General features: G+C 37.6%; 1 protein-coding gene across 1 annotated transcript in view; it reads left to right on the top strand.

Moving 5' to 3' along the window:
- The first annotated feature begins 2,942 nt into the window (after positions 1 to 2,942).
- NBN (nibrin) overlaps positions 2,943 to 22,089 on the top strand; it is a 52,718-nt gene continuing 33,571 nt past the window's right edge. Inside the window, exons 1-8 of the mRNA XM_017867907.1 lie at positions 2,943 to 3,151; positions 4,870 to 5,003; positions 6,183 to 6,331; positions 6,816 to 6,975; positions 9,708 to 9,811; position 10,350; positions 16,855 to 16,971; positions 17,597 to 17,790. Coding sequence (XP_017723396.1) covers positions 3,115 to 3,151; positions 4,870 to 5,003; positions 6,183 to 6,331; positions 6,816 to 6,975; positions 9,708 to 9,811; position 10,350; positions 16,855 to 16,971; positions 17,597 to 17,790 — 896 coding nt within the window. The 5' untranslated portion in view covers positions 2,943 to 3,114. The remainder of the gene's footprint in view (positions 3,152 to 4,869; positions 5,004 to 6,182; positions 6,332 to 6,815; positions 6,976 to 9,707; positions 9,812 to 10,349; positions 10,351 to 16,854; positions 16,972 to 17,596; positions 17,791 to 22,089) is intronic.

The raw sequence follows: 22,089 nt of genomic DNA, 5'->3' as shown, positions 1-22,089 counted from the left end.
GACGTGTGTTTCCCCAACCTTATCAGAAAGTAGAATCCAAAAGTGCTCATATTTAATTAGAACAAATACTAGAAAATATTTGCAATGTTGACCCAGAGCTAAGTTATATCTCCTTAACCTCTAGCATAATGCAGTCCCAAGAGACCTGAAGTGTCTGGACATGCTGCAGAACATCCCACTGTTCTACTACAGTGATGGTATTATGCTTGCCAGATTGGATGAGCAAGGATTTGGCAAACAGGTTGGAGGCGTTGGTGAGATACGTATACTTCAGAGTGTGGAAGAAAATTCCTGCAAAATGTTGATGCTTCACTAAATCAGTGAAATTTAGGGATTCGATGATGCAGGGCATACTTTTGTGTGTCCTACTTAAGAAAGATCTGCCTACTTTGAAATCATGTTTTCTTCCACCAATATTTATTGTTTTACTTTCATATTTAAATTATGATTCATCTGGAATTTAGATGAATTCTAATTCATCTAAATGAATTAGGGGGATCAGTCTTCATTTCTTGTGTTATGTGAACACATTTTTTGTGTCATGTTAATAAACGGGATCATTAATTTGTGGGATGGGGTGGGGGCACATGAGACTTTCCTTTGTTGCCTTGTAATCACCTTTGAAAAATCAAATTACCTTATGTGTCCACTTCTCTTAGGTCCCTCTATTCTGACTCATTTGCCTGTTTTCTATTCTGGTACCAAGCAGACACTAACTTAATTTTATAATAGATCTCAGTATTTCATAATTCAAATAGTCCAGCTTTGTTCTTCAAAATTGCCTTGGCTATTCTAGGCATTTGCATTTCCATATAAATTTTAGAATCTGCTTATCCATTTCTACTCCAAAAAATCATTTGAGACATTACTGAAGTTATATTGAATCTATAGATCAATTTTGGAGGAAATGACATCTTAACAATCTGTGAACATGATCCATTATCCTTGCATTTATTTAGGACTTTTAAAACTTTCCATTGGCCGGGCGCAGTGGCTCACGCCTGTAATCCCAGCACTTTGGGAGGCCGAAGTGGGCGGATCACAAGGTCAGGAGATTGAGACCACGGTGAAACCCCGTCTCTACTAAAATACAAAAAATTAGCCGGGCGAGGTGGCGGGCACCTGTAGTCCCAGCTACTCAGGAGGGTGAGGCAGGAGAATGGCGTGAACCCGGGAGGCGGAGCTTGCAGTGAACTGAGATCGCGCCACTGCACTCCAGCCTGGGGGACAGAGCGAGACTCCGTCTCAAAAAAAAAAAAAACTTTCCATCAATAATGTTACGTAGTCAATAATATTTTGTATTACATATTTTGATCGATGTATTACCAAGTACTTGATTATTTTGGTGCCATTATAATCATACATGTAATTTTCTATTGATTTTCTGGAATAAAAGTATACAATTAAATTTTGTATGTAGATATTATATCCAGAACCTTATTAAGTTGATTTATTAATTAAAATAGTTTGCCAACAGTCTTTTTGATTTTCAATATAGGCAATCATGTAATTTGTGAATGACTGTTATTTCTTCCTTTCCAAACTTAATGTCTTTTGTTACTTTTTCTCCTTTATTGCATTGGCTAGAGCATCTAAAGCCATGTTGAAAATAAGTGGTAAGAGCAGGTACGTCCTTGTTTCATTACTGATGTCATGGCGAAATGTTCAATAATTTACCTTAAGTATAACGTAAGCTGTAGTTTTCTTGTAAATGTCCTTTATCAGATCATGGATGTTTTCTCTATTCCTACTTTGCAGAGAGGTTTTTAATCATAAATGGGTGTTGAATTTTATCAATTTCTTTGCAACTATCAAGATAATCATGATTTTTCTCTTATTTAAAAATTATTCTGATGAATTACATTTATTTTTTTCCCCAATGTTAACCCATCCTTTTGTTTCTGGATAAATCCCTCTTAGTTATGATTATTCTTTTTATAATACTACTTGATTCAATTTGCTAACACTGTGTTTAGGATTTTGCATCTATGATGATAACAGAGATTGGTAAACCAGTTTTTTTTTTTTTTTTTTTTTTTTTTTTTTTTTGTGACAGGATCTTGCTCATACTGCCCAGGCTGGAGTGCGGTGGCACATGGTCATGGCTCACTGCAGCATTGAACTCCTGGGCTCAAGTGATCCTTCTGCCTCAGCCTCCTGAGTAGCTGGGAATACAGGAGCATGCCACCATGCCCTGCTAATTTTAAATTTGTTTATAAAGACAGGGTCTTGCCAAGTTGCCCCCTGGCCTCAAGTGATCCTCCCATCTTGGCCTCCCAGACTGCTGGGATTAAAGGCGTGAGCCACGGTGCTGAGCCTAAACGAGCCTTTTGAAAGTGACTTTCCCCCCCTATTACAGAATGCTTTTGAAAGCCAAAATGTATGTGATCAGGAGTGTGCTCTCAGATGTTTATTTGGTAGTGCGCAGGATGTAGCCTACATTATGGGGGACGTGGGTGGTGATGGGTTAGGAAGCTACTGGAATTAGGAGGAGAGCTTGAACCAGCTTGAGACAAGTGGAAATGGAAAGGAAGGGTATTAAATACAGGAGACTGCCCAGTAGTTAGCATGTGATGAGATGAAACGGTGGCATTATGAAATAAAGATGTTAGGACAAGTTGATTTGAACTTAGAAAAGAGTAAAAATAATGAGTTTACTTTCAGGTGAAATCCTTATCTTCGTCATTATTATCACCATCCCTAGAATCCAAAAGAACACCTGCAATTTAAGAAATTGCAAATGCACGAAACTACATAACTGGTCAGTATTTTAATGCATTTAATTAGAAACGTTCCTTATGTTGCTTTGGAGTTAGTTTTTAAAATTCTTTTCGTTCACAATCAGGAAAGGTAGTAACCTTATACTCAGCAACACCTTAGAAACTACCCTTTTAACGCAGCACATTTCAATACCGATTTGCTGTTCCTTTACCAACCACCAGGTGGCGGCCAAGCGCCCAAGTCGCACTCCCGCCTCATCCAAGGCAGCCTGCGTGGCTCCCGGGAGCGCGCACGTCCCGGAGCACGTGCCGACCGCAGGGGCAGTATCCGCGCTCGTCTACCAGCCCCGGTTACGCGGTTGCATGTCGGCCTGAGCCCTGAGGAGCCGGACCCATGTGGAAACTGCTGCCCGTCGCGGGTCCGGCAGGAGGTAAGGTCGGAAGGGAAGCCTCGGGGCCCATTTTCCCGGTAGCGACTGCCTCGGGGGAGGTCCTGCGGGTGATGATTCCTGCGTCGCGTCCGTTCCCGCTCGGGGACGCTGCGGAAGCGGCTGCGGAAGCGGTCGCAGAAGCGGCCGCAGAAGCGGCGAGTTCGCTGTATGGCAAGCGGGTATTCCTGGCGGCGAGGCGGCTGTGAGCCGGAATACAGCGCGGGCGGTGGGGTGATTGCTGCGCCCCCTGGTGGCCGTCCTCCGCGGCCCTCCCCCGACACCCTCTCCCTCCCAGCCTCAACGCGGCGAGGTTGCAGCGCCCGGGGCTGGATGGCCTGCAGGTGAGCGGCAGCCGGCGCCTAGTGGGAACCCCCGGCAGGAAGTTAGCATGGGCGGACCACACAGGAGCCACACATGACTTTTGTGAAGAACTACTGGACAGTTTGGGGAAATGTCTACCACGAGAAGGCTTACTTTCAGTTTTGTTTCAGACTCCTTTTCCACAATGTCATCAGAACAACGGGAAAAGTCGATTTTTTTCCCCCTTCATTTCCAGCGGTGTGAAATGTAATCACATGTTAATGTGATCACATGTTAATGTGGTGGGTGTGAAGGGTCTTGTCCTCGGGAAGTTTACGTGATGATTAGCAAAGATCTATGTAGAAACTAAATGGACTGGCAGGGTAAGAGAGTGTGGAGACGGCCAAACTAAATAAATATTATACTCTGAAGACTCACAGGTCAAGGCGTCCCTGGAGACCTGGCTCTCCTGGACTCCTTACTCTTTATCTGCCCTAATCGCTCTGCCACTTGGGTAACGAAATCACGCTCCCAGATGGAACTCCGCATGTCTTCAATATATATACTGTTACTCCAACAACTTATGATTTACAGCAATTTTAAAAGAAACTGATAACCCTTTCCCACTGATGGGAGATGCTCTCTTTAAGATAAAAACAAAATTGCGAAAAATGTACACGTGCATCTTAGTCTGGACTTTGTTGCGTTGGTCTGTGGTGTTCACTCCAGGTCCAATACCATACTTTTAGTTTTATGACATATTTTGCCATCTGGTAGGGCAAGCTCTTATAATATTATTAACATTTTTCTTTACTATCTTTGTTTTGTTTTGTTGTTTTGTTTTTTTGAGACGGAGCCTCACTCTGTCACCGAGGCTGGAGTGCAGTGGCACTGTGTCGGCTCATTGCAACCTCCATCTCCTGGGTTCAAGCAATTGTCCTGCTTCAGCCTCCCAAGCAGCTGGGATTACAGGCTTGAGTACCTTTTTTATGGTTTCCAGATATTTTTGTTTATCAAGTTCCAAACATAATATTGTGATTGTTGCTAGGTAATACATTAAGTTTTTAAGTTAATTTGAGGGAACATTGACTTCTTTCAGCGTTGCTTTCCCTTTAGAAAAATGATGTAGCCTTCTATCTAGATAACCTTTTTTTTTCTCTTTTTTATTGTGTTTTAAATTTTGTTGTTGTTACTTCTGAAACACCATAGTTAGATAACCTTTGGTATCCTTCAGTGAGGCTTTACTGAAAACACAAGTTTGACATATATAAACTTGAGTAACATTTGAATAACAAAATAAAGATGTTTTATTTAATATTTGTCATACCCATATCATATATACTTACATGTATGTGTGTGTTCGTGTACATGTGTATGTGTCTATCAACTTATCTTTTTTTAAAAAATATTTGTCTCAGGAGAGCCATACAGACTTTTGACTGGCGTTGAGTACGTTGTTGGAAGGAAAAACTGTGCCATTCTAATTGAAAATGATCAGTCAATCAGCCGAAATCATGCTGTGTTAACTGCTAACTTTTCTGTAACCAACCTGGTATGTTATTAATTTTGTTTCACTAGTTTCTAGTAAGGGGGTTGAAATCACAAAATATTCTCTTGGTGTGTATGTGAGAGAGAGATCACAGGACTTGTCATTTTATAGAGCTGTGTAGACTTTTTTAACAAAATTAAATACTTATATTTTGGCAGTGGTACCAGTGGTATTTGTTTATTTTAAGATTTGAAGTTTCTATTTCAGTAATTTACTCTTTGTTTTAGTTAGTTAGAAACTCAGAGGAAGTAAGACATATTTATTTTTATTTGCTTACTAAATATTAATTGTTTACTATTAGTTTGGTGCAAAAGTAATTGCTGTTTTTGCCGTTAGCAGTAATGTGTTTTTATGTGTCAGTAACTGTGCCAACCCTGAGAATAGAACAATGAACAGTTCTTCAATGGCTCTGGCTCTTAAAGAGGTTATGTAGCTGTGTGGACACGGGCATTTCTCATATAACACAAGTTTTTGCAATGGGAATTCATTTGTTTTATTAGGGAAATGCTTACTTAGGCCCACAGCTCGTTTAAATGGCTTTGAGTTTGTTTTGATCACAACCATGGGTGATAAAAGTGCTAAAATAAATACATAAATATCTGTACTCATGATAACGCTGGTGGAATAAGAGAGATAAGCCATTATTTCAATCAAAGATTGCATATATGCGATCTGAATTTGTTAGTTTTATTTAGGTTTTGTTTCTATTCTTTTAGGTATAGAAAACTATTGAAATTTCTGCAGAAAAGTAAAATTGTTACTGTAAATCAGAAACACTAGCCTATAACCTCATATTCTCATGGGACTAATTTTTGCAATGTGGTTTTGATACTGTAAAACAAACAAAAAGAGATCTAAGAATGAAGTTGTCATGTTTTAAATGAAACAGACTGCACCAAAGCAAAAAATTCTCAAATGTGTGTGAGGGGTCAGGAAAATCCCCACTGACGTACGCAAGTAAAAAAATGTGTGTTCTGGGAGGGGTAATCCTGGGTTAAGAAACTTCCTTAAGGGGAAATATGAATTGTTAGTTGAGGGATCTTCCTCTCAAGGCAACGAAAGCAGTACTTTTCTGCTGTGTTGGGAGGTTTGCCACCTGCCTATTGTTTTTTCTTTTGAAACCTTTTTCTCTGAGAAGTGAATGTACTGAGTGGTAAAAGGCTTTATTTGCTAACTTTTCAGAGTCAAACAGATGAAATCCCTGTATTGACATTAAAAGATAATTCTAAGTATGGTACCTTTGTTAATGAGGAAAAAATGCAGAATGGCTCTTCCCGAACTTTGAAGTCGGGGGATAGTATTACTTTTGGAGTGTTTGAAAGTAAATTCAGGTAAGACATTTTTAAATTGATATTAAAATGGACAGCTTTATTTCAGCCAAATCCTAAAGGAAAATTATATTTCTGATTAATGAATTTAAAACAGTGTAATTTAGTTCCTACTTAGCACAGTATTGGACTCTGTGCCAGGGGTGGTTAGTGCATTTTGTACGTCATGGTGATGGGAGTTTGAGTGGGCCCTGAGGAACTTCATGGGAAATTACATTTCTTCGATTCCTCATTGGTGAAAGTATGATGTTAACTTTTGGTCATTGTTTTTTCTTCATTTGGACTCAGGACTTAGGAATTGATAATTTTCTAGGTTACAAAGCTTAATAATGATGAGGAATTGATAATTTCATAGGTTACAAAGGGTAACAATAAATAAAAGTTACGATAACAGTATATGATGTGAGCTTAAAGTTTTAAAGTACTAAAAGTTGCCATCTTTGCAACTATGATACTATAACTTTATTTAACTTATTCTCATTTACAGAGTAGAGTATGAGCCTTTGGTTGCATGCTCTTCTTGTTTAGATGTCTCTGGGAAAACTGCTTTAAATCAAGCTGTATTGCAACTTGGAGGATTTACTGTAAACAATTGGACAGAAGAATGCACTCACCTTGTCATGGTATCAGTGAAAGTTACCATTAAAGTAGGTTGAATGTCTTGTTCTTATGTTAAAATAAGTTCTTTGAATTTAAGCTTACCCACTATACACAGATTTTTTTTTTTAATTACTTTAAGACTATCAGAACTGTTAGTTGTAGATGTATATATACCCACTCCATCCCTTTGTGTACCGTTTAGGCTTCAGTGGCTTTTCAGATAACCTGTTTATTATCTGAGACAAGCCAAAGCAACTAAAATTATATTTCACATTTTGTTTAGCATTTTAAAAAGTGATTCTGTTGTCCTTCCACCAAGAAGGTTATGACAGTGCATAGTTTGTGTTTTCAGTCTTAAAGCAACGCAACTAGAGATTAACTGCCAGTCTTCAAAGTTAGCATCTTATGTCTCTTCTATCAAGTTGTCTTCCTCCAGTCTCCAGGTGATTCATCTCCTTTTTAACAGGTTGACTATAGGTTTGTGGGATTCTTTTAGATTAATATCTATAGTAAAAACCCACAAATACTTAGATTCCTTTATTAAAATCCTTTAGTATTTAATATAATTAAACTAGAATTATATTTTATAGCTAAAGAGTTATCATGGAGAAAGGCTTGCTGCTCAGCTGGAGCTCAACTTGTGCTTTGGTGGGGTTGTCTGTAATCAAGGGTTTTTTTATTTTTGCAAGTTTATGAAATTGATTTTATAAATTCAGCAGTGTGATTAGCTTCCAGAGTACTAGTATATGCATATAAACTCACAAATAGTAGATTTACAAATCAAAGTGTCCATTTATGGTTTTCAGAAGGGAGGCACCTTTACCAGAATATTTGAGTGTGGGCCCTAGCACAGTCCTCTTTAAGATATTAAGAAATAGAGTAGGTAATCATACACTTGCTTGGTTGGTGTGAAATAAGGTCAAAGGTAGTTAGATTGTCTTGAGAGATATTTTACTACGTCTGTGACAGACCTGGCACTTCCAGTGAGTGGTATGCTGATGACCACCTTGTGAATTGCTTTATTACACATACCAACATGGTTTACAGATTAATTTGTTAAAAAAAAAATTCCTGATCATTCATATGCCGAAATAGAAAACCTTGTTGTTCTATTTTTTTTTTTGGTAAATTTTCTGAAAGTACAGTTAGCTTTTATTTTTTAAGTCATTGAATGTTAGAGCCAAAAAGGAAGTCAAAGACCATTTTTTCTTACTATTAGCTACTTAAAAAAAACAACAGGCCGGGCGCGGTGGCTCAAGCCTGTAATCCCAGCACTTTGGGAGGCCGAGATAGGCGGATCACGAGGTCAGGAGATCGAGACCGTCCTGGCTAACACGGTGAAATCCCGTCTCTACTAAAAAAATACAAAAAACTAGCCGGGCGTGGTGGCGGGCGCCTGTAGTCCCAGCTACTCGGGAGGCTGAGGCAGGAGAATGGCCTAAATCCGGGAGGCGGAGCTTGCAGTGAGCTGAGATCCGGCCACTGCACTCCAGCCCGGGCGACAGAGCGAGACTCTGTCTCAAAACAAAAACAAAACAAAAAACAAACAAACAAAAACAACAAGAAGAACAACAACAAAAAAACCTTTAAGTTCAACTTTTATTTTCTGAAGTGTAAACTGAGGCATGGATCAATTAATTTCCCAAGTCACGTGTATTAGAGATTACTCAGTACAGTGTTGATTTGCACATTACTGGTTCATGCTAGTTTATTTCTTTTACTTTGGAAGGTGGTATCTTTCAGGTTCCATACTTGAGAGACACTCTAAATCTGCTTTTCCCTATTTAGACAATAAAATACCCTGTGTTATTAAAAGCATATTCATGGCTGGGTGTTCTGGCTTGCATCTGTAATCCCAGCGCTTTGGGAGGCCGAGGTGGGAGGATTGCTTGAGCCCAGGAATTTGAGACCAGCCTGGGCAACATAGTAAGACTCCATCTCTACAAAAAATTTTTTAAATTAGCTAGGTATGGTGGCATGTGCCTGTAGTCCCAGCTGCTCAGGAGGCTGAAGCAGGAGGATTGCTTGAGCCCAGGAGGTTGAGGCTGCAGTGAACCAGGATCGCGCCACTGCACTCCAGCCTGGACAACAGAGCGAGACCCTGTCTCAAAAATAAAAAAGCATATTTATATTATTCTGAATCTTATTTTCATTACCCACTGTAGTATTTTCTAATGTTTGTCATATTTTTTGGATGTATCATATTTGAGACTTACAGCTTAATTCACATGTGAGTTTAAGTTTCTTTTTTTCCACTTTATATGTACTTACTTTGTGCTTTTACCAAAAGTGATTTATTTATTTACTTTCTCAAAAAGGCTTTACTGCCTAGTTACAATTTTTTTGAAAGACAATTAGTCTAAAAATATCTCATGTTCATCTCCTAATATTGTCTTCCCTGCAGCAGATGTTACATTTTCTCAATTCTAAAATAATTTTTAACACTTTAATGTCTTTGAAAGTGGAATGCATTTTAAAATTGACTTTTATTTTATATTGTTGCACCCCTTCCAAAAAAGCAGTTTTAAAAATTAGTATTATAAATGGTGACTTCTTATAATTGAGTGATTATATTGCGATTTATGTTCTAAAATGATGCAGTGACCAAAGACTGACTTCTATTTTATACATTGTGGCTTCTTTATACATTTAGAGAGATGAAAGGGAAAACATTATTTTTTATGAATGTAAACAGCCTCTCTGTAGTTTATAATTTAAAACTTTTCTTTAAAAAATTGCTAGCATATGAATATATATATTCACGTTTTCTTCATTTTAGACTATATGTGCACTCATTTGTGGACGTCCAATTGTAAAGCCAGAATATTTTACTGAATTCCTGAAAGCAGTTCAGTCCAAGAAGCAGCCTCCACAAATTGAAAGGTATATTATGTGTTTTAAATATAACAAGATGTCACTTATAATATATGATAGCATTGATTTTTATTTAGGTTGATTCCCTCTTTAATGCTTGTTTCAGAATGTAATAGTTGCTGTTATAGTTCAGTATTATTCATGGAAGGTTTTTTGTTAGTATGTAAAGAAAGAGTTTCCCAGATTTCTTTGTTGGTTATTCTGTACCTCTGAAACAAAAGTTAAATATATGCTAATATTTAAAGAAAAAAATGGAAAGACAGTAAATGGCACTGAGGTATGGTCAGAAGAGCACATCTCTCAGGTCCGGGCATCACACCACAGTTAGCTCTGGAATTGTGTGGTACAGCAGCCCTCTTTGGGAGCCACATAGTCCAGAATATTAACAGCACCATAGCTTTGGGAACGTAGCTCAGTTTTTCTGAGCTCCAGTTACTCATTTCAAAATTGAGACTAATACCTACCTAGCCGAGTTAAAAAGTCAGGAAACAACAAATGCTGGTGAGGCTGTGGAGAAAGAAGAACGCTTTTACACTGCTGGTGGGAGTGTAAGTTAGTTCAACCATTGTGGAAGACAGTGTGGTGATTCCTTAAGGATCTAGAACCAGAAATACCAATTGACCCAGCAATCCCTTTACTGGGTATGTACCCAAAGTATTAAAAATCATTCTGCTATAAAGACAAATGCACACATATGTTTATTGCAGCACTGTTTATGATAGCAAAGACTTGGAACCAACCCAAATACCCATCAATGATAGACTGGGTATATGTCCATACCCATGCACATAAACACCAGGGAATACTATGCAGCCATAAAAAAGAATGAGTTCATGTCATTTGCAGGGACGTGGACGAAGCTGGAAACCATCATTCTCAGCAAACTAACACAGGGACAGAAAACCAAACACCATATGTTCTCACTCATAAGTGGGAGTTGAACAGTGAGAACACATGGCCAACAGGGGGGAAACATCACACACCAGGGCCTGTCAGGGGGTGGGAGACAAGGGGAGGGAGAGCATTAGGACAAATACCTAATGCATGCGGGACTTAAAACCTAGATGACAGGTTGATGGGTGCAACAAACCACCATGGCATATGTATACCTGTGTAACAAATCTGCACGTTCTGCACATGTATCCCAGAACTTAAAAAAAAAAAAATTAAAATGTTATGCCAGTTAGAAATTTTACTACTAATTTTAATCTGTTTTGAGCTGTTATAAGCTATTTTGCTTAATGTTAGTTTTTTAGGGACTATTTATACCTGATAACAGCTGTTAAAAGTAACCAAAAATCAAGTTTTTCTCTTTGTTTATAAGTTTTATCTGGGAAGTTTTTTGGTATTTTATACTCCAGTTGGCAGATAATGCGATATATTTGGACTCTGGAAAAAGATACTCAGATTTTAAAATAGAGGATTCTTAACATTTTTTGAGTCCAAGACCCCTGAATATGTGCCAGGTCTGGCCCACAGTCCCTGAACCAGCGACAGATGAACAAATGCACTCAAACACAGGTATCCAGTGAAGGAGCGAGCTAGGGGGCTGAGCCACCCACAGACACTGAGGAGGGTGCTGTAGAGTTAGCAGCCACAGCCCAACTAGCTGGTGCTGTGGTCGTTTATTCAGTATAGATTTAATGACAAAGGCTTTGAGTCTACACACTTGTGGATAATTAACATGGTTCCCGTCCGGAGAGAGCAGCCCTACGCATGATAAAAGGCTAGGTTCTGAGCTAAGTAACTTACCTAGATCAGTTTCTTCACATCCCTTGTTATCTAACCTAAGCTTTCAGGCATTGTGTAAGAGAATTTGGCTGCCTTCAAATGTAAAACCTTCTGGCCTTCCAAGGTTTGCATCCCTCTACATTTTTTCCCATCACCCTGACTGAACTCCTGCAAATATGAAAGCAGGCCAGGCCTGGTGGCTCACGCCTGTAATCCTAGCACTTTGGGAGGCCGAGATAGGCGGATCACTTGGGGTCAGGAGTTCGAGATCAGCATGACCAACATGGAGATACCCTGTCTCTACTAAAAATACAAAATTAGCCTGGTGTGGTGGGCAGGTTCCTGTAATCCCAGCTACTTGGAAGACTGAGGCATAAGAATCCCTTGAATCCAGGAAGTGGAGGTTGCAGCGAGCCAAGACCCACCACTGCACTCCAGCCTGAGCAACAGAGTGAAACTCTGTCTCAAAAAAAAAAAAAAAGAAGATGAAAGCACTGGTCTTTCCTCAAGAAACTTCACCGACATAACTACAAACTTGCATGGTATTTTAACAGAATCACATTTTTCCCTGAAGCCTGTTGATAAGTCTCCCTGAGGAAGTACATAAAATCTTGTAAATAATGACTCTGGCTACAGATAATGAACTATTCTTAATTCTAGATTATACTTGAGGGTGGAGGAGTCTGATAAGTTTTCACTACTAGTGATACATTTTGTAGTCTTGGAGTTTTAAAATTAGTCGTTGATTCCTCTTTTGTTCAGATTGTCAGTTGTGTTTAACCTAGGGTTGTTTTTGATCAAGTTCAACATAATTTGTTTCTAGATTCAGTTTTTGATTGTATCAATGTACATGACGACTATGCAATATCCCTACCATGAGATTGTTGAATAACTCCTAATTCAGTGTTAACCAAAACAGGTTATTTATTCTATTAGCCCATGTTTGATGATGGCAATTGATAATAAAATTTTTAAATGTATGTAGTTATTTGCCTCAATAGAGTCCTGTACCTATCTGGATCCATTTTGATGTGCTTGTTGAAAGCTCATTTGTCTGAGTACTCAATTAACAGAAAAAAGATTCAGTTTATGAACATTAACTAGTAGAAGGAATGGGTTACGAAAGGGATGTGAAATAAATTGTGGTAACTCTGTTGATTACGTAAGTACCTCTAATGTTCCAAAAAAGTATGACTGCTAGTCCTGGATTTAAATTAGGAGGCATACTATAATTTTTTTCCAATAAAATGTACAGTCTTATTTAGTACAGCTATGTCTACATCTTTGCACTGTTATCAAGAAACAGGATATGACAGTTATAACTTCATGTACATAAAATGATTTGCAGTATCTCATTTTCCTTGACTGTCATCAAAGTAGCTGAAGTAGATGAAGTCATTTTTAGAAGAATACATTTGAAAGGAGTGTTTAATTTCGATAATCTGTGCTCTAATAGAGGAGATTTATATGTCTAAATGTAAGGAGATTATCCCCTAGAAAGGAGGGGGAGTTGGCTTTTATTTGAGTTTTTACAAAGTCATGTTGTGGGATGGTGTATTAATTATTTCAAGCAACAAGTATTGTTTTAGGGAGATACTCGTGAGGGATGGAGTCCTCCATGGGTCCCTTGCATTCATAAACAATTTGCTGAATAGGCCAAGAATGCAAGGCCTTGACTCTCCTTTATGCAGACCATTTCTCGAGGGTATGTTTGCAGTGAGAAACCTCGAGGGATGAAGTAATGTTTCCTTCCTGTGACAAAATGTAGGCTTGCTTATGGCCTGTTGTAATACTGGTGGTTTCCCAAGTTCAGTATTCCTCTCTCCTGTAACACACACCACTGTATGTACCCCCTACGTCTTACCTATGGGACCTAGTCAGAGAGGAGACCTGCAGCAAACATACTGGGGCTCATGCTGCTTGCTTTGCTGTGACTCAGGAGTGTTTGTCTTCTGCCAGCATCCATGAAACAGGAACAGGTTGGCTTATCAGCTGGTAATCAAATCTCAGACCCAAAAGACACATTGGCCTGAAATAATCTCACTAAATGAAAGTTTGACAGTTTAGGAAGCTTATAGAGGCCACCTTACATAGTTAATTTAAATCAAAGGCGAGAAATTTAGCTAGTATTCGTAATTTTTTTCAGGAGATAGAACCTCACATTTGCAAATTGTGGATGTCACTCTAGCCTTTTCCAGATCACCAAAAAAAATAAATAAATAAAGCCATATAGTAAATGGTTCTAGAAATTATGAACGTATGCCTGCAGGACTAATGAAATAAGCAGCTGTCCAGTTATTGGACAAATAAATATGTGTGGCTTGGGATACAGTTTCTAGAGCCAGAATTATACATAGATTCAGAAAAATTCTGTATTTGCAAAATCTTGGTACAGAAGTGAAGATGATATATTGTAGGTTAGATGAAATGTATTGAAGATCATGTAATGAATTTAAGTAGAAAATGTGAATGGGAAAAAGCAACATTTCTAGATTAACATCATTTTATAGAATGTATGATTCATAATATGTACCAATTACTATGTAATAAAACATAATTATTTGTAGCTCTTGAAGTTTCTGTGTAAATGAACCCAAAACATTTTAATTTTTTAATGATAGAAATTGGAGATCACTTTATATTTGTAGTATCATTATATTCAGTCAATATGCTTCTAACCTAGGTTTCTGACAGGTTACTTTCCTGTTTTCCAGTTTTTGTACTAGTTTATTAAATTACTAGAGTGTCAGAAATGCTTTAAAACTTCTAGAATGTAATGCTTCAGAAATAATTTTTTAATGATCTCTTCACATTCATCACTAGTCTCTTCTTTCTCGTTCTCATCATTATACTGGTAAAGAAGGCTTATGTAGGTATTTGAAGTTCTAGAACATAGTGTTTTTTAATCACTGTATTAATTAATCTATGTATGAATGTATCTATCATATATCAAATATATGTATTACTAAGAATAACCCGTGTTGGAGTCATGGCCAGCATTTGGTTAGCTTGTAGATAATACAGTTTTGTATTTTTTTGTTCAAGATTGATGTTACCAAGTATTGGGGCTCAAATTTATCAGTGTTCTCAAAACAAAACCAAAATACATTGTACAAGTTCTAGAATTGTAATACTCAAATCTATACTTGAGGGAATTGAAGAATGTTTATACTTTTATTCACTTTTAAATTATTAGATTGAATTTTATTTATATTTTGTAATGTCAGTTTATTTCTAAATATGTATTGAATGCCTGCTGTGAAGCAGGCAAGATAGACTTGAGGATATAATGATGAGCCAAAAAAAGTTACAGTTTCTGCCCTCATGGCACTTAGTGGAGGAGTCAGCTGTTAAAGAATCACACTAATAAAGTTAGAACTCTGGTAGAGTTGTTAGAGAGGCCTAACAGGCTACCATACATGTATGTTTAGGAACCTGGCTCAGACTTCATTGAACTAAGATATAGTTAGCTGCTCCCTGGCTACTGTAAACTATTATCTATGGCATAATTAAGAATGATAATGTGAATAATATAAAGCGGTAGATAATTTAAAAATCATTCAACTTTAGTGTTTTGGGAAAGCAGGAAGAATCTCACATCTACTCATAGTGTTGTAGTCATATATGACTGTAACACACAGTCATATGTGTTAAGTATTTACTTACTGTTTTTGTCTGTAACTGGCTCTGTAATCTGTCGTAGTGTTGTTACATTATTGTGTGGACTAACTGGTAAACTAGTTATTTGTATATAAGTAAAGTGTTAGTTAGCTTTTACACTAAAAAAGAAGTATAAGTTATGGGGGAATATTTATTAAGAGATAAGGGATAAAAAGAATTCAAAGAGATACTAAAATTGATCCTTTTTATGTGTCCGAATGTCTACTAACTTTCCAGTACTCTTATTGTAGATTTAGTTTTTGTTAACAGTTAAAATAGTTTCCACTGTTCTCTGTATATTTTACAAGTAAAATAAATAGAATTTTAAAGTTGGTTATTTAGAAAAACCAGAACTAACACAGTGTCCTGCATTCTGTCCTGCCAAGTGAGTCTGCTCTTGCCTGCAGATAACTCATTTGAGATTGCAGCTTCCGGAAATCATTACTTTAAAATAGACTTATAGCATCCATTGTAGTGAAATTAAAATACATGCATCAGTTATCAAAAAAATTTTAAAGTAATATAACTTTTCAATCGTAACTCAGCTTTACTTTATGAAACATGTATGTTTCCAAGGAGAAGTCCAGGGGAAAGATGTAAGGTAATTAGTTCTAAAATGCTGGATGGTGACTCTTAATGACTGCAGTGTTTTTACCATGCTGGATGTTGATCTCTGCAGATAGTTAACTCTTGATTTGTGACTGATTGTCCAGGTTGTGAATTTCTCCCTCCCTACATTGTCCCCTTATCATCATCATCATTGATTAGTAATTTTTACTAAAAGGAAGAGAGAGAGGTTGAAATGCTGGTCAGTTATGAACACCTGTAGCAAAGGATCTGAACTACCTAAAGAGGTTTAGCTTACTAACTAAAGAAGTTAAAACTAAGTTTCCTGTCCTCCTCTCTTGTGTATTTATAAATAGGCCAGTTATCACAGATTTTAAGAAACCCTGTAATCACAGCCATGATCACTGACTGGGCAGGTCTGGTGGCTGGGCAGGAAGTTGAAACTCTAGACTGATGAGAGGCTTAAGAATTATCTGTTGATATTTCTCCATTTTCTTATTTTCCTTTATTTTCATGGATGATTAAGATGTTCTTATAGCATTAAATTAAAGAGCTAAAATGTTATATTCTTTAGTCTTGTTTTGTAAATTTTATTTAAACTCAGTAAGTAATGTAAGTTTAAAAATTTCCTGAACTTCTCCAAAGAGATCTCTAACAAAACACTCATAATAGATTGTGTTAATAGAATTGAAACATGAGCGTTTTAATAGATATTGGCTCCTAAGCAAACACAAGATGCTAATAGAATTTGATCTTTATGGATGTTTCTCTCAGCCTTTTGTAATTCAGTTACCTTGTTTGAGTCATGTGTGTTTAATGTTCATATTGTTATGATTGTCTACCTTGGATTATTTATTTTGAGGTATTAATGATCAATTCTAGCTCTTTGTGTCACCTGCCACCATATTTCTAGAAAAGGCAATTAGATGCTTTTTGTCATTTTGTCCCAGATAAAATTCTTACCTAGAAAAAAAAAATTGCTATAATGGTATTATGGAAATTATGCCTTTTGAGTGTCAGATAATCACTCCATTTACAAATTTAATAACAAACATAGTAGTATGTAATTAGAATATACTTTAATTATTTTACAGTTTTACCCACCTCTTGATGAACCGTCTATTGGAAGTAAAAATGTTGATCTGTCAGGACGACAGGAAAGAAAACAAATCTTCAAAGGGAAAACATTTATATTTTTGAGTGCCAAACAGGTAATTATTTATAAGCTAAATTTTCCTGAAGAATACTTTACAAACTAGAATGCATTATTAACTCTTATCAATAGCTGTTAATGTATTTCGTTTTGGGATTTTGTGTGAAAGTGTGAAGTAGAATAAAAAACCGCCCAGGCACCAGGCCTGCCCAGTCAGTGATCATGGCTGTGATTACAGGATTTCTTAAAATCTGTGATAACTGGCCTATTCATAAATACACAAGTGAGGAGGACAGGAAACTTAGTTTTAACTTCTTTAGTTAGTAAGCTAAACCTCTTTAGGTAGTAAGCTAACTAAAGAAGTTCAATCTGTTGAATATGTTCTGTGTGCCAGAATGGGGTTTCCGAGAGTTGATGTTGTAGTGGAGAAATGCAGATAAGCCCACAGTTACAGTGCTGTTAGGAAGTGTGATGAGGAACCACAGAGAGTGTAACAGTTCCAGGGCTGCAGAGACCTGTTGAACTAGGGACTTTCTCAGAGTGGGAGCTGAAATTACCTACTCCAGAAGTAGCACCAAGTCTTCTTGAATTGTACTTCTGTGTTTCCCAAATCAAATTCTTATAAGAATGTGTTCAAGACATTATTGCATTTTACTTTTTAAAATGTTTCCTTCCATTTTTAGCATAAGAAATTGAGTTCTGCAGTTGTCTTTGGAGGTGGGGAAGCTAGGTTGATAACAGAAGAAAATGAAGAAGAACATAATTTCTTTTTGGCTCCGGAAACGTGTGTTGTTGATACAGGAATAACAAACTCACAGACCTTAATTCCTGACTCTCAGAAGAAGTGGATTCAGTCAATAATGGATATGCTCCAAAGGTATAGAATTATTCTTTATTAGTAGAAAACTGCAAGTAGGAGATTTTATGTTTAACCTTTTTTGTTGCTTTTCACCTAACATCGTAAAAGTAGATACAAGAATTTTTTTTTTTATTGTTTATTTATTTTGAGACGGAGTCTTGCTCTTCTCACCCAGGTTGGAGTACAGCGGCGCCATCTTGTCTCACTACAACTTCTGCCTCCTGGGTTCAAGTGATTCTCCTACCTCAGTCTCCTGAGTAGCTGGGATTACAGGTGCCCGCCACCATGCACAGCTAATTTTTGTACTTTTGTTAAAGACAGGGTTTCACTATGTTGGCCGGGCTGGTCTTGAACTCCTGACCTCAGGTGATCCACCTGCCTCGGCCTCCCAAAGTGCTGAGATTAGTGGTATGAGCTACCACACCTGGCCTATTTTTTATTTTTTTGATACAGGGTCTTACTCGGTTGCCCAGGCTGGAGTGCAGTGGCACAATCTTGGCTCACTGCAACCTCCGCCTTCTGGGTTCAAACGATCCTCTGCCTCAGCCACCCTAGTAGCAGGACTACAGGTGTGCACCACCACACCCAGCTAATTTTTGTATTTTTAGTAGAGACGGGGTTTCAACATGTTGGCCAGACTGGTCTCAAACTCCTGTCCTCAGATGATCCACCCACCTCGGCCTTCCAAAGTGCTAGGATTACAGGCGTGAGCTACTGCACCCGGCTGATACAGGAATTAATAAAAGGTTTTATAGTGTAGTATACTTGAAAATTAATTGTGACTTGCTATATTAGATATAGAATATCTTTATTCATGACAGTTTTACTCAAAAATATTTTATGCTCTTTTGTTACTTTAATAGAATTTGTAGAATTTACCTCTGTAAATTAGCAAAGTATTAACTTTTTTTACAGAATATGTTGCATTTAAGAAAGTTAAAACTCAAAGGTGAAAGGTTTTCTGCAGTTGCCTAGAGTTGAAATGTAGTTGCCTTTTGATGGTTATTACCCATTAGAAAGACATACAAACATTTCTATCCTTATATAGGCTATTATGGGAAAGCAGAAAAAAAGGCAGATTGGTTGAAATGATGTTTGTAGTGTGGAGGGAGACTGTAAAAGAGCTAACTGAAGGATTTTCCTTAGACCTTAATTTGCATTAATAGTCTTAGCATTGTTGAAGCCAGTACGTATTATAGAAATACCAGGCTTGGCAGTCTTCTGACTAAATTGCTCTTCATGTAGCAAAAAGTAGGTGAGTCCTAAAGTGTTTATATGCCTGAAAAGTCCACAGCCAACTTCCTACAAAAGATTCATTTTTCCTGTCCCAGAAATCCTTCTGACCATGGGGATTTTCTATTTTTCTCTTACAGGCTTGCTGAAATAAAAAGTAAAATTTTAGTCATCTATCCTATAAATATTTTACTTAATTGAAATGTATTAACTACTGTAAAAAAGAAGATGTACTATATAACAAAAATACTATCTTACTACTACAACACAAATTTACTGTAGTTCTATTGTGTTTTAGGCACTGGAAATATAATGAAAAACAAGATAGTCATGGTCCCTGCCATCACTGGAGCTTACTGTCTAGAGGGAGAGACACAGAAAGACAAGTAAACAAATCATTACACATGTATATAAAGGAAGCAGTAACCTGGCAGTGGGGAAGAAGCTTACTCTAAACAGAGAAGGCCTCTTTTTACACAATGTCTTACCTCTGACCAGTTTTTCAAAGAGCCAGAGAAAGCATGTGCCAGGCAGAGCAACAGCAGTAATACATAATAATAATGAAAAAATTATCCTACATAGCAGGTCCTGTCCTAAGAATTTATGTATGTATAAACATTTAATCCTCAACCTATATATTATTTACTGTTGTGGTCCTCACTGTGCAGATGAGGGAAGTGAGGCAGAAGGGGGTTTGCATATAGCAGAGGCAGTGAGCACGGTCGCCAGGATGTGAGCCCAGGCAGTTGGATTCTGGAGGCCAGGCTCTTTACTTTCAGCATATATTGACACCCTGAGGTTAAAAAAAAGTAGATGGAGTACCAGGTAGCTCAGACGCTGGCGGCTTGATCATGAGGTGACACTTGGCTCCTGTTATGATATAGTTTTTAGGGTTTTGGTGGGGTGGGGTTGAGACAGGGTTTCACTCCCTTGCCCCAGGATGGAGTGCAATGGTGTGATCTTGACTCACTGCAACCTCCGCCTCTCAGGCTCAAGCAATTCTCCTGCCTCAGCCTTCCAAGTAGCTGGGACTACAGGTGGACGCCACCACGCTGCTGCTAATTTCTTTATTATGAGAGTGGGTTTTGCCACGTTGCCCAGGCTGGTCTCGAACTCCTGAGCTCAAGTGATCTGCCTGCCTCAGTCTCCCAAAGTGCTGGGATTATAGGTGTGAGCCACCGCACCTCGCCACAATACATTTTTTGGAGGGAGTGCAGTATTATACTTTGAGAAAGACTGTCACTTAAAATAATACCTGTTGACTTAGTTCAAGCCAATGAAGGAACAATTATATGAAGCAGAGTGGCCAGTAAAGCCAGCTATTGACCAAACTTCAACAGGGCAACGTTGTGATCGGTGATTGCCATGACTCTAGATGTCAGAAGTGAGTATAGGAAATCTGTGGTAAAGATTAAGTGTCTTCTGGAGAAGATTAGAAGTCCAGGGGAACAATACAATCCTGATTTTTGTTCTTGCTGAGGCCTTTTTCTGGTATCTCAGCTCAAATTTTGGTAACTCTTCCTGTTATTAATTTAATTATTTTCTCTTTATTATCTCCTGCTTTTCCTTCTTTCCTGACCTGTTCCCCAGCCTTTCACAGAATTGGATGAATCATAATCCTTGGTCTGTGACACATGCTCATCATTGATCTGTGCATAATACACATTTATTTTGTTCACCAATTATTTAATTAGTTATTTTTCAGACAGTAAGTGTCTGAAAAAAATCTATCATCTAAAATACCAGCCAGATCTTTGAAAATAACTTACATGGTTACCCCTAGCCCAGTTTTCTCCTGTGTGAAATGACTGTCATCCGGAATCCAGTTAACAGTTGTGGATGGCCAGAGCCTAGTCAGCAGCTCAGGGTGCAAGGTGGGAACCAACCTTGGATAGGACACTATTCCATTGCAGAGCACACTGACACACCCACCCACAGTCACTCAGACTGGGACAATTTGGACACACCAGTTCACCTAATGTGTACATCTTTGGAATGCGGTAGTAAAGCAGAGTACACACAGAAAACCCACACAGACACTGGGGGAGAGTGCAAACTCCACACAGACAGCGGCCCTGGTTAGGAATCAGTTTTTTTCTTGCCGATGTTATAATGAAATGACACTGAATGAAATGCTGTTATTTGAGGACCTGCTATATAGTAAAAATCTTTTCTGTGTTAATCAGTGCTTTAAAGATAATCACCTATGTTTTTTACTAGTATTTTGATACCATCTTTTGTTTTGACATTTGTTTTAACTTATCTGGAATTCTGTTTTATACCAAAGTTACGTACATGCACTTCTGTGTTTTTGACTTTATTCTTTTTCGTTCATCAGTCTGCCTTTCTTTGTACCAATACCACATTGTCTTAATTAGTACAACTTCATGAAGTCCTCCTAGCTGGTAGAACAAGTCTTTTTTTGCTCTTCTTCGGAAGCATCCTGGCTATTCCTGGCCCTTTATTTTTTCATTTACATTTAGAATCATCTTTTGCTAAATTTTGTTTGGATTTTGATTAGGAAGCGCACTGAATCTACAAGTAAACTTGAGAATTAACAATTTATATGAATTTTAATTATTTTTATCCTTGAATGTGGTATCTCCATTTATTTAAGTTTTCTTGAAATCTCTTAATAGAATTTATACTTTGTGTATAGAGATCTTGAATATCTTACTGTATTTATTCCTAGCTAGTACATATTCTCTGATATTATAAGTGAATGATGTTGTCCGTTTACTTTTTCTAGTTCACTACTGCTGTAAAGAAATTCAGCTGACATTCAGATATTCATCTTATATCCAGCCGTCTTGCCAGATTCCTCTTTTTTCCTAATAATTTATCTATAGTCTTTTCTGTAAATCATATCATCTATAAGGAATGTTTCCATCCTCCTTTCTAATCCTTATTTCTCTGATACCTCTTTTTTCTGTCTCTTTGTTTCATACCAACTGGGACCTCCAGAGCAGTGTTGACTAGAAGTGGTGATAATGTCCACATTTATCTCACTGTTGACTTTAAAATAAATGCTTCCAGTGTTTCTCCATTAAGGGTGATGTAATTTCTGTAGAGCATTATTAAATA

The sequence above is a fragment of the Rhinopithecus bieti genome, unplaced genomic scaffold (genome assembly GCF_001698545.2).
Source record: "Rhinopithecus bieti isolate Rb0 unplaced genomic scaffold, ASM169854v2 scaffold_3856, whole genome shotgun sequence".
Lineage (NCBI taxonomy): Eukaryota > Metazoa > Chordata > Mammalia > Primates > Cercopithecidae > Rhinopithecus > Rhinopithecus bieti.
This window is presented reverse-complemented; position numbering and strand designations above follow the sequence as displayed.